This window comes from Cephus cinctus, unplaced genomic scaffold (genome assembly GCF_000341935.2).
Source record: "Cephus cinctus unplaced genomic scaffold, Ccin1 Ccin1_scaffold0160, whole genome shotgun sequence".
Classification (NCBI taxonomy): Eukaryota; Metazoa; Arthropoda; class Insecta; order Hymenoptera; family Cephidae; genus Cephus; species Cephus cinctus.
In genome coordinates this window covers 2,396,988-2,410,321 of record NW_014332886.1, presented here as the reverse complement: position 1 = coordinate 2,410,321, position 13,334 = coordinate 2,396,988, and the positions used below count along the sequence as shown (strand labels likewise).

Genomic DNA, 13,334 nt, shown 5'->3' with positions numbered 1-13,334 from the left:
CGGCTTCCAGTGTCATCGCGCCAGGGTGGAAATGCGAGCCGTTTCACAATGGAAGCCTTTTTAGCGAGCTGGACGGGGCCCGCAAGAGGGACGAAGTCGGCGTACCAGGGAGGGTAAAAAAACGGCGCTGGGCTCTGTGAATGTTTGTCGATTCGGCGTGACCCGGCGTGGAATAGCTTCCACGGTGGAGAATCGTTTGTGTGCTGCGCTGGATATGTCAGGTTAGAGGCTGCTGCCGAAGAATACTGTGATATAGAAATCATCCGAAGAGATTGGTTCGATGGTTGCTTGTGGTCCTGGATACATGCTGAGTAGAGATATACGCATATGCTACCTGTATACATATATGTGCGGGTTAGGTAGATAGTACCTGGGGTATGTATAGGTATATGAAAGTTATAGGGGTAGAGATATAGGATAGAGAACGCTTCAGGACGATGTCACGAAGAGGTTTCTGGGGTTCGTTTCTGAGACCTTGCGAAACCTCAGGGGGTGATTCTCGACGATGGAAAGGAAGTAGTGCGATATCGTCGTCGAGGGTGTGGGAGAGCAAGCTCCTAGGAGCTTATCCTCCCAAGTCCTTGGTGGCCTAAACTCCGCGTCTCCCGCGGGCTTTTTAGCGTACGGATCTTTACGGGACAATCCGGCCGTGTCCTCTCTCGCTTATGTGGCCTCTCTCTCTCTCTCTCTCTCTCTCTTCCTCTTGCACGTCCGTACAGTGGTCTCTACTTCTCTCCGTCCCACTCGCTCTCATCTGGTATAATACGCGGCGGCGGTAAGCCGGCTGGCAGCTGCCTTCCGTGCAGCCAACAAGGCTGGCGGTCTGGTCTGGCCCATTCCTCGACTCTCCATGCGTGGAATCTCCGGAGATTCTCTCCCTCCGCGGCTGGGCTAGCCGGTTGGATGGCTGTGAGACTCCTACTCTTCCCCCACCACTCCCACTCCTTGTCCCACTCTGCGCGGAAGCACCCAGTCCCACTCCCACTCGGAGTAGCTACTCCGTCCCACTCCAGCAAACGAACGCAGTCCCTCTCGTGCTTACTGCCGCCTACGTGAGTGAGCCGCATGCCGAAGTATTGTCCAAGGACGGGATACTATTGGCCCGATCCTGTCCCGCTTGGGGCTTAGGGTCCCGTTCGAGCAGAGCCCAAGACTTCGCGGCCGAGTCAGATATGAATCTTTGTGCTCGGCGGGCGGCCTGGCGACTGGTGGCTCCTCGGGCGTGGAGGATCGGTTCCCTCGGAGGATGAGGAGCTGAGAGAGGTCCTGGAAAAATCGAGGTTAGGGCGCACCACGATCAAAAGTAGGAGGCGGCGAGACGAGCTTGTAATAATTTATTCAGTTTAGGCCCGCTGTCAGGCCTTCGTGTTCGCCGCTGTATCGGGGGAGCCCTGGGTCCCGTACCCTGTCAACCATATACCGCCCGCTTATTATACATATGCATATAACGTATAGTGCACGAAACGGTGCACCCCGTTCGAGTCCCAATACCGACCCCCATACGTGACAAGTAAAATGCACAGGCAGCTCTCTTCTTCTGGGAATCTAATCCTCGGTATCTTCAGATTCCTCGAGTCTTCCCAGACTCAAGGACAGTCCTCTATACGTACACTGGCCTGGGTACTCGGAGAATGTCGAGAGCTTTGGTTCTCCGTCACTTCCGCTTCTCGGTGAGTTCCCATCGGATCCTAGGAAGGAAGCCGATGAAGCCACTCTCGGCAAGTCTCGTATCGATCGATTACGTTTCTGAGTGGTGGAAACCTGGCTCGAGGCGATGCCGTCCCCTCACAGTCTGTCTTCGGGGAACACAGAGAAGCACCGGTGAGAGGAGTGCACTTTGTCGGCGAGAGTAGTCCTACATTCGTATGCCGGTTGAGGACCGGTGAGCACCACTTATCGTCGCGTCTGTAGTCCCCATCCTTGAGCGATGAAAGTTCTCTGTACACCTTGATAATTATTAGACTAGGGTCAACGACATCCTGGGGCTGCAGAGGACGAGAGAAGAGGCCGGTACTTATCGGTATACGCGTGTACCGTAGGTATCGCGCGTGTGCAGCTTCGGATGTAAATAGCGAGAACTCTGGCTCGCTCTCCATTACTGGAAGGCGGTAATAAAGTCTTGGAATTCAAAACAATTCTTGGAATCCTAACAGCCGCGAACCTTCTTCCTCCAGTCCGTCTTACTCGTCTGCTACTTCCTTCGAACGAGCCTCGCATCACTTTCACACTCCTTTCCAAAGGGTAATTAATAAATATCGAGATGTCCCGAGCACCGAACTCGTTCTTTAAATAAATCCATCGGTCACGGATCATCCGGCACGCCTTTGAGCTTCTTTGTTCTGTCATCCAAGGACCAAACACTCTGGTACACAGTATTATACGCTACCTTCCCCTTTGCCTCTTTATTCTCACTTTTGTATCTGTATGTGCTAGGCGATACATTATGTACTGGGGTATATATATATATATATATATGCACGTCTGACTGGGAGTCTCCTTATCCAAGTCAGGAGTGTACTGTCTACCAAAGTCTCCCCTTCCTTCAGACCTATCTATCTATTTCGCCCTGTCTGGCATCCCGCAGCACTCAACAGGGGCCCCTCGTTTATCTAAATGGCTACTGGGTGGCCCCGGACTGGCTTCGTTCCGTTCCAACAAACCAAAGCTAACCCAATCACACGCCTCTCTCTTCTCGCTGTCCAGAAGAAAGCACTCTGAAAAACAAATCTAGGCTGCCAGTGCCAATCGTGTCCTCTGCTGTCGATAGAGTCGCCTCCTGCTCTATCGGCAGTTCGCATCCTGACAACCAAAACTTGAAAAATGGTACGATACGGTTGATACTGTTTGTATTAACACTTCGGCGTCTCTTGTTTTTCATGGCAAGAGCGAGAGGGCCCAAACCCAGCTGGCCCATCTGCTCGTTTGTTTGAGGCACAGATGCCGACTCACCGAGTGTCGGCTACGGGCCACTTCCAAAGCAACCTCAGAAACGGTCCTAAGGAGTTTATGGTCGTGAAGCTTCGGAATCTTCTAGGCAGAGGAAGATGGGGAATCGTGTCTTCTCTAACAATCAGGACGCGTTAATCCCGGCCACCCGGTAGGCACGAGCCCTCTCACTCACCCTGAGTAGATTCACACGTTCCAATAGGTACACTGTGCCCCGTAACTCTCCAGTGAATTTTTTTTCAAATTCGATTCACAGTAGTCTGCGCCGCTCTGTGGCTCTGCTTTTTTTTCTCTCTCTCTCTCTCTCTCTCTCTCTCTCTCTCTCTCCCTCTCTCTCTCTCCGGACCTTCGTTTAAAATGCAAACCCACAATCCGCAGGGTTTTAAAACACCCGCTATACCTGGGATTTCCTGCACCGCCAATTTCGTACACCCACCACTCTTCGCCTATGTACATATATATACGTGGATGTAGTCTGGGGCCAACCTACCAGCTACACACCCTCGCGTCAACCCTCCAGCGCCACCCTGTAAGGGTAATGGCAGACCGACACATTTCCATTCCAAATTCCAACTTTGCAAACAGCCGTCGCCGCTGATGCTCCCTGGTTTCCCAGTGTGCCCTACCTTTCTCCACGTTGTACCACGAGCGGGATTCTCTTCCGTTCTCTCCTATCCGGTCCTACCTCATCCAGTATATACGTATATACATATACGTATATCTACGTGCCATCCTACTCTCGTTTCGCTTCGTCAAGTCTAGAAACCACGTCTTCTTCTGCAAGGTACCTTCTCGTTGCCAAGGATCATTCCTATTCGCTTAGAAGTCAGTGGCAAGTGGCTGACTGGTCAACTTGGTCCAAAACTATTGGAGACAGTAAATGTCTCAACTTTATCGAGAAATCCTGAAACTGTCTTTACCGTCTGGTCACAGGCACCTACCCAGTGTACATAGATCCTCCATCTAACTACCCTATGTAAAGGGTCAACTTCACGTGGCATATACCCAATATAACTGACTGTCAGTAACTGGCCTCTGGACCACTCTCTTAAAAGGTACCCTTCTGCTGCTCCTGGTGGTACAATTTCCAAGAGGGTTATCTTCTGTGTGTGCGAAGCATCAAGACAGAAGGCTTGACGGGCGGAGTAAACAGACAAGGAGATGAGCACACGGACCTCAAGTCGGAGGCTGTGTCCCATTTGTCCACGAATAATCCTTCGTCGAGGTTTCTCATATAAATATACTCGATTTCCTCTTTGAACTTTAGAATTGACCTTTGAGGTTGTCTAAGCTCTGCTGATACATAGGTGACACACATAAGAGGGTCTAAATCCAAGTGGATGACAAATTCGATATGTATATCCTAATTAGAAGGCAGCTTCGTCTTTTTTTTTTTTTTTTTTTTTTTTTTTTTTTTTTTTTTTTTTTTTTTTTTTTTTTTTTTTTTTTTTTTTTTTCTTTCCCTGATGCAGCTAGCTAATTTTGATTATTATCCAACTCCTGCGTGCCTGGGTAGAATTTACAAAGGATTCACGACTTGCGTTATGAGGACCCTGCGCAAAGAACCCTTTTATTCCTGGCGTCGCTTCGCGGAATTGCAATTTTGTCGAGGGTCGATGAGAACGCGGTTGGTATTTAAAAGGGTGTAGGGTGAGAAGGTGGTTTCAGGGGGGGGGGAGGGTTCAGGGAGAAAAGGTAGAGGGCATTGATTTTATTATATCGAACGAGGACACCCTCGACCACCCCTGCTGCACACTATACTCTACGTATAGTAATAGGCACTGGGGTCCTGGCATCATCAGCACGCGTTCTACACCCTACCTAGCCTTCGACGTTTAATATTCCCTTTGAGAACTATCCTGCTTTTATCTGAAGTGAGCGATAGGCCACGATTCGATTCACCGATCGCCCTATAGAGATAAATGAAAGCCATTCGTATGGAACTTCTATAGAGTCTACCGTCCTGTATGGCACTCTTTAAAACTCCACAATCTCATCGCACTGTATAAAAACCGCAAGAAACCTACCGATACCCGATAACACGTATATTCAATATACTTGCAATCTTCAGATTACATTCCTTCGCAGACATCATATTCCGTCTTTGTCAACGCCCACCTATGTATACCATACATCAAGGATTAATGAGCTACGGGTAACCGAATTAGACATCAAAGAGCCGCCTGGTCAAGCAACCGGATTTTCAGAGGCGTCGCGACGCTTACTTCCACATTTAAAAGTCACTATGTAAAGGTCGTGTGCCTCTATATATCAGATCTAAAAAAAAAAGGAAACCTCGATTCGGGACACCTGGTATACTCTGCGGTTACGCATGGTCTCACACACTTGGCTACCTCCTCTGCCTCGGAATCCGCCACGCGTACGCTATACACGAGCCTATACCGACTCGTCGTTCCCTTCTACTCGAGTATCCCCACCATGTCGGATCCTCTATTCGGGACCCCCGTCGGCAGCATCGAGGTTACACATGGGTTAGGCTCGAGGCGACCTCGTATCCCGTATCGTCTCTGTATTCCTACACCCCGTGTATGCGCGTGCTTACGTATTGGATTTGCCTCGCAACCTCCTCTATTCGCCACACGCTCATTAAACCATGATACGCGTAGCGTTACGTTGCGTGAGTTGACCCTGGTCGCTTGCCTGCCTGACTGCCTGGATGGCGTACTAGCTGCTGCTGCTGCTGCTGCTGCTGCCAACCGACCAACAGCCGGCCGGTAGGCGACAGGATGCCGAACACACGCCTCGAGCATTCAGCTGTGAAACATCCTATATAGCACTCCGTGAACACGCACTCCTGCCTCTATGTACATATTGTACGTTACGTACGTGCCTGACATCGGTGGTTCATCATTTCTTGGGCCGTTCACGTCAAAGGATGACTTTAGACTGCTTCTGGTTGACACCTTGTTCGTTCGCACAGATCTGGCTTTGAGTCGCTAGGATAACCAGTTCAAGGTTTTACGGTATATGTATGATCTCTTGAGATACTCACTCGTTTAATGTGTTCAGGCTTTGAACAGCTTTTAAATATTTATTTTTACTGGGTTAACGCGGTTACCGGGGAATTGGCGGCATATTTCCTTTTTTTTTGGAATTATGGTTTTATAATGTTTACGGTGTCGCAAAGATTTTTTTTTTAATTCGCTGAGTCAGGGATACGGGCGAATGGGATTTTTCTTTGGGATAGTTTTTGTATTTTTGATTCTTGTCGGGTTTTCGATTTTCCCAGGCGGTAGCCAGCTCTGACGCGTATCACTGGCTTTAAATAGTGGCCATCTAGATATCAGCGTTGTTAGCCTGCCTGACCACAACCCCTTAACCCAGCCGTAAGCCCCACGAGTTCAACTCCACCCTTCAACAGGTGTTTAGGGAAATACAATAATGTCGCGCATGCGCGCTGAACTTCTTAAAGTCGTAAAGTTACACGGAACAATCTGACCACGGCTATTCGCGAGTCTTCTGACCGCAGTGTCATTTTTGCTGGCCGATTTACGGCCGACGCTTTTGATCCTGCTATGCTGTCGTTAGTGTACGCGTGCTTATCATTTGAGAAGGATAATGCATTTCCTTACTATTTCTGCGAAATGAAAATAAATGATGATTCTTGGACGTTATACAATTTCCATCATTTTATCAGGTAACGACTTAGCACAGTTGACGAAATGATAAGTGAGGTTACAATCACACTTAAAAAGAATGTTTAGGAAACAGAACTTTTGAGACATAACAAGTTTTTTTTTACTACTACCGCTAAAATTAAAGTTTTCTGATGTTTTGATCGATATTATACAATTCTTGTTCTTAATTCATCTATATGATCAGAAAGACGTAAGTGTCATAATACCAATATATTCCTGCTAATTAGACTACCTGTATTTTGACTATCTTAGATTTTTCACAACGTGAACGAAACGTGAAGTTCATCCAAGACTGTTTATTGTACTCCGGTGATATCGCGTTCTGAGGAATCTACTGTACCGACAGTAGATACGTACTGTATTGATATAAGAGCGAACGTCGATAAGATAGTAAATCGTAGCTAAAATACCATAATTCCCAACGTCGGTAAATTCATACGTCATCCCCAAAATTTCGAGTTGCTGCACCCCCCGTAGGATGTCCTAAAGAATACGACCTGAATCTCGTAAGCCATCGTTTCTTTAAATTCCCAGTGTGACAATTCCTATTGTTTAATCCAGCTTTAAAGCTGACACTATACTTGTCAGGCTGTATACGGTTAACAAGCATAATTAATAATTACACGTAACTCAACGAAAGTAATTTCACGAAATTAATCATACCCTTGTCATATAATTTCAGGCATTAAATGGCGCCGAGGGTACCGTATCTCCAGGAAGGGTATACAAAAAAGTGGCCATCGTAGAGAACTTCTTCGACATCATACATGCGGTTCACGTCGATCTGGAGGGTCGTCCAGGAAAACACGCCGGCCAAAAACGCACTTATCGAACGGTAAGTCAAAACCAATAAATTTCACAGATATAAATATCGATATTCACAAATAGTCTCATATACCTACTTTAACAAAACCCAAAGAAATTCAAAGAGTTCCTCTCTATATCGGGTGACACGCGATATTTACTTATTCACAGAAACCAGTCTTATCCCTAGGGAGAACCCATGGAGGCATTCATGCATCGAACACTCTATACCACACGTCATCTCACATGTTCCGGTGCACATTCTCTCTTTCTATATCCTTCTTATTCACCCACTTTAATCTTCGTCCTATCATTCCTTCTTTCTCTCTCCTTCTTTCTCGTTCTCCCTTTCTCTCTACCTTCTCCAACCAATCTCACCCTCTCTGTTTTATCGGCATAAAGCTTTCTCCGTTATCATCCCTCTTCTCCTGCTTTCTCCATCCCCCCTTCGCTCCCTCTTTCCTTTCTTCCCCTCCCCCTCCTATCTATATCCCCTCTCCCTCCCACAATTCTCTCTCTTCTATCATCCCCTATACTCTCTTGCTCCGTCTCATTCTTCTCTCTCTCTCTCTCTCTCTCTCTCTCTCTCTCTCTCTCTCTCTCTCTCTCTCTCCCTCTCTCTTTCTCTCTCCACCTCACTCACCCTCTTTCGCTCGCCGCGATCTGCTTGTGATTCAAAACCTCAGGACACTTGTTGCATTGCCTGCTTTCACACACACTCGAATAGACGACGGTGAAACTGTTTTACGTTAAGTTGACGTTACACGGTACGATTCGTCGGGATGAGAATTTACGCGTTTCTCTTGATGCCATTAACAAAGCTAGAGAGACGTGGAAAAAGCGGAAGAATGGGGACACAATTTGGATTCAAAATAGAAGGCAGGGATTGGATTTACGATTCTTTAATTTTTATGAACCTGCATTTAAATGTATCGGCGCGACTGTGTTAAGATTGGACACTCTTACCTGATCACTCTCCAGGGCGAGAGATGCTGCGCGAGATGACGTATACTGTATCAATAGTAGCTATAAGCAATCTTGTCGATATTTTTTATTGGTACTTTACCAACTGATAAGGAAGGGATACGCGTTCCAGTGTAAATAAATTCCAAAAATAAAAATCATCCCTTGTATACAAGGTGATTGTAAAAAAAAATAGATGAGAATACTTTTTCTTTAGAGGAAAAATCTTCTTATCCCGAAATAGGTAAAATTAACGAAAATACGAAATTCTGAATCATATACGTCATCTCGACTGAGATCTTCTTAGACTCGTATCCGATTGAGTTCTTCGTTTTACCTACCTTCGTAGTCAACCCCTAAGTAAATCTTATCGAATTATCCCCACCTTATATAGAGACCACCCTATTACTTGTGCGTTACATATACGTGTACCGTCTGTGAGACGGCATACATATACCTATACCTAAAACTGGGGAACCTTTGCGTCTCCCAGATCCGGGCTCTCATCCTTGATTAAGTTATGCCACCCTTCTGCCCTCCGCTCAGAGAAATGTTTCCTATTAAGAGGCAGAGAACATGCCTCTGACAAAATACCTTCTCTCAAAGACATCAAAGTTCCTTTGGAGCCTGAACGGGAACCCCTTGAATTAAACGCGGAACATGTTGCCGTCGTGTACCAATGATAATGATCCAACCGATGGAAGTTAGTTAAGCACCATACACTTTGATGATTAGACGAGGACACAATATTATGGGTCTAAGAGGAGCCTATCATTTATTATGGTTGACGAATGCTAATAAATTGGGGTAGCTAATGTTTTATTTATCTTATTGTTACAGATTACGGAGACGTACGCGTTTCTACCCAGAGAAGCTGTGACGCGGTTCCTGTTGGGTTGCACCGAGTGCCAGCGACGTCCCAGGACGCCCAGTCCTACCAACCTCTCGAATCAGTCACAAAGCGCGGCGGCGTCATCCACGTCAACCCCTCTGAGTCCAACGCCTGGTACCGCATTGTCCGCGTCGCCTGTTCAGAACAGTCCGAAACCACGTGAGGCAAGTCATGCTCCAGAGAGTAAGACTCTCTTCAACTACAGGCATCCGAAGCATCAGAAGTCTGTGGTGCCGACCCCGGTGGCTGCGGCGCCAGCGCCGGAAAAGATTGAGAAGGAGGAGAAATACAATCCACTGAGTATCAGCAATATACTGAAGAAAGAGCCCAGCAGCACCTTCGCATCCAGTACCGACAACCTGACCGAGTCTAGGAGAACGCCGGAATCCGACAGAGCAAGCTCACGTAGCTCAGCGTCATCCAAGAGGAGGAGGATGCTACCCGAAGGACGAACACCGTCTCCGCAGCCTTCGACTCCATTGCCCAGACCCTGGAGTCCTAGTATAGACCCCAAGAACACTCCCATAGACTACAGTCTTCCCATAACGACCCTGTACCTGAAACATCAGCAGCGAATCCTCGCTGAGAAGAACAAGGCCTCGCTTAAATCTGAACTCGAGCAGCAGCAACAGACGCAGCAGCAGTCGCAGCAACAACCGCAACCAGTTGTGATCACGCCGGAAATTGAAATTATCGAGAGAGAGAGGTTCTCACCAGCTGCTGGTCTCATTGATACCAACCTTAACCTTTTGGCTACTATTCAGCATCTGCACTGCCAGGTGATGCTGGCTCTCACCGAGAGACTAAGACCGTCGGTCGTACCAACACCTTTGGTACTGCCATCCGGACCCAGTGTTTTACCTGGCAATGTCATCTCGTCCGAAATTTCGATACCGACAGGATTCAGCCCGAACAATTCCTGAGTTCGTTCTTATGTAGGTCATCTTTTGCGAATTTATTGAACTGCAGCCGGATTTAGGATGGCTGCTGTATCCGGATCATTCGTTATTCATCTGTTCGATAGTCACTTGGACTACGTGCATTTAACTGAATAATTATAAGTGACAAGTAATGGTATATTTAAGTGATTCGATGGGGGGTGGAAGGATGGGTTTCTTTGAATATGTGTATCGTGGATAGAGGGTCCTCGTAGTTCGACTGATTAATTATTACCGATAATTTCACAGGCGAGGATGCAGTTCAAAAATTAATTTCTTATTAGTCTGTACTGACATTCTTGTCGCTATGACGTACCGAATTATTCAGATTTTTGGAGTCGATCTCCGAAGAATATTTTATGCATTTACAACTCTTATCAGCGTAGGTAGAAGTTTATTGACATCACCGTTTTCGGTATGATTTTCGATAAAATCGATCAGATAGTTTTCATTCGTCCTATGGAATAGTTCTGTCAAGAAAATTTTCATGTGACATGGGATTTCGTCATTTCTTCAACGATTCATGTCAATTTCATTGATCACTGATGAAAATCACGTTATATATTATTTGTCATCTTCAGTCAGTTAGATGATAATACTTTTCGTGTCTGACCGTGTAGAGCTAGCTTCGTGTATAATTACATAAAGTATCTTCTTGTATAATAAAGTAGCTGTGAAATCATGGTTGAAAAAAAAATACAATCGTGGAGTAGTACAATAGTATCCATATAGGCCTTAAGGTGTGCTTATATGAAATGTTTGCTGAAACACTTGATAAATGTCGCGAAAGTAGAAAGTGAGAGAAAGAAAGAAAATGAAAGTCCGTTAAATTGAGAAAAAAAAAGTAACAAAGCATAGCACGTTACACGTACGTACCCTGTATGACGTGAATACAAAAAAGCCTAAAGAAGCAGAGAAATACACGGATACGCGAAAAAAAAAGGAAAATTTGATTTTGTAAATAATCTTTGTAACATAGCGCAAACCTCTTAAGGTTAAATACATATGTACGTTATTATTAATGATAGTATTATTAATTATTATTGTATTAATGTTATTATATTTAAAATGCACACCAAGCAGATTCGAAAATATATGAAATCCAAATGCTATACATGTTTTCAACTTTATACCTAATATCTCAACCTATATTATGAATGAATTATATCACTCCAATCAAATGTATCCCAACGCTCTATGCAAAATCAACGAAATTAATTCAAATTCTAATATAGTTTTTCCCCTACTACACCAATTCACACATCGATCATATATTACGTGAAATATGGCTGTCCAAATCCCATAGCAACTAGCAGCTCAATCATGGAATCGAAGTGACGGTGGAGTTCGAGAACTTTTCTCTATATTAACCGGAAGTCCAAAATTTTCCTCAGGAAGTGACCACCAGCTCTAGGAATACGAAAAATATATATCACCCAAAAGAAAGGTCGACGGACAAATGAAAGCAAAGATTAAAAAAAAAACTTTTCTGTACCTCAGGAGTACTAAAAATATATGAGTCGATATGACAGGTAAGTGAACATTAGTAGGGCAATGACGATCGGGAATCGGTCGAAGTAGGATACCACGTATATGACTAAAGTACATAAGGTGGATATATAATGTACACCGGGTACATGAGTGGCGAGGCCAGGTCGATTGGCCACGGTTCAGCCGGTGTATTAATGCAAGAGAATGCCAGTGGCTTTCGGTGGCCCATAGGTAATGCAACCTTTAGCCATCTGGCTGTTGCCAACGTTGTAGCGGCCTCGTTCCATCAAGCTACCCCCTGGCTGGCACTTCTCTCGTGTTCAGCCCTTAGGAAAACTCAAGGCCCAACCCCCTGGGTTCCAATAAGGCTGCCCCATTCCGGCATTTCCACCCCTCCAACCCAGAAAGCTCTCGCTCTACCATCTAACGTCTCGGTTCTCCTGAAACCCAACCCCCCTCCTCGCTCTCCTACTTCTTCTTTACCCATCCTCCGCCTCCTCCCCGTCTTAACCATCTACTCCTCGTCCTCCTCATCCTCATCCTTGGCAAGGAGAGGCCTCGCTTTTGCCACGGCATTGTTGCTATCGATTCGCCCCCCTTGGAAACGTGTTTTTCTTGGATATTTCGTGGCTTTCCAGGGAATGGGGCTTGGTCTGCTATAATAGTGAGGAAGTATGAGAAAAATAGAGAAAAAAGAAATGAGCAAAGCGGGAGGTACGATAATAAAGACGAGAGGGAGAGAAATGTAAGAGAGGCATCGGTCGAGATGCTGCTGGAATCCTAGGGGTGGTTTCTATGATCGGCTTTCGGTGATCTTACGAGGAATTCTCTTGAGTGGAAGGTATATACAGGGTATCGTTAAACCCGACGGAAATTCCTTGTCTAGTGGGGGAAATTAAATATTTTTTCATTTCCCCCGTCGTGCTTTCGATCGATCCTCTTAAGGCATCGAAGGTAAGAAAGGTATATCGAAGGTGAGTTTGTTGGCTTATTTCTCCTTCCTTCGTCAGGACTTTGAGGACGTGCTCTACTGGCTGAATGAAACTCCAGAAAGGAACTAGCACGCCCTGTCAATGGTTACTTTACCTTTCACAGTAGTAGGGCTAGGTTTTTTAATTTTTCAACACCCTAGTTCGTCAGCCTGCGCTACTTCCTCTTTCTTGGGACAGTGGGAGGGTGATGGAATCAGGAGACATCCCTGGCATAGTCTCAAAGGACTTTCACGGGTTGATCGCATTATAGATATTAGAATGAGATCCCCATAGAAATTTCTTATTTACCTCCCAATATTGACTCGAGCCATTAATTTTGACAGCGTACACAACTTTCGAAATTTCATACGTTTTATCGTCATACATCACAATGACGAATTTTACGGATTTATATATACAGTCCGTTCCAATTAGACGAAATACACCGGGAATGATGGAGAGCGTTAAAGCGGGAGGTGAGAAAAAAATGTTATCGCCGAATTTCGAATTCGCATTGGTCTCCCAAGAGCATTCTCGATAGAGTGGTCGTAGCCATTGTAATTCGTATCGCGAATCGTATAGAGAATCTCTTATTTTCCCGTTGTATCTAGTACCCAGAATCTTGGGAGTAACCCCCTGACGTCACCCTTTGCACCAAGCCCCCCCCCCC

The 13,334-nt window shown here is 45.8% G+C and overlaps 1 protein-coding gene across 3 annotated transcripts in view; it reads left to right on the top strand.

Moving 5' to 3' along the window:
* Positions 1–11,279, top strand: part of LOC107263830 (endochitinase A) — a 36,491-nt gene extending 25,212 nt beyond the window's left edge. For all 3 annotated transcript variants that reach the window (XM_015731462.2, XM_015731461.2, XM_025081150.1), the window contains exons 3-4: positions 7,288–7,440; positions 9,213–11,279. In XM_015731462.2, coding sequence (XP_015586948.1) covers positions 7,288–7,440; positions 9,213–10,187 — 1,128 coding nt within the window. In that variant the 3' untranslated portion in view covers positions 10,188–11,279. The remainder of the gene's footprint in view (positions 1–7,287; positions 7,441–9,212) is intronic.
* Positions 11,280–13,334: the final 2,055 nt, after the last annotated feature.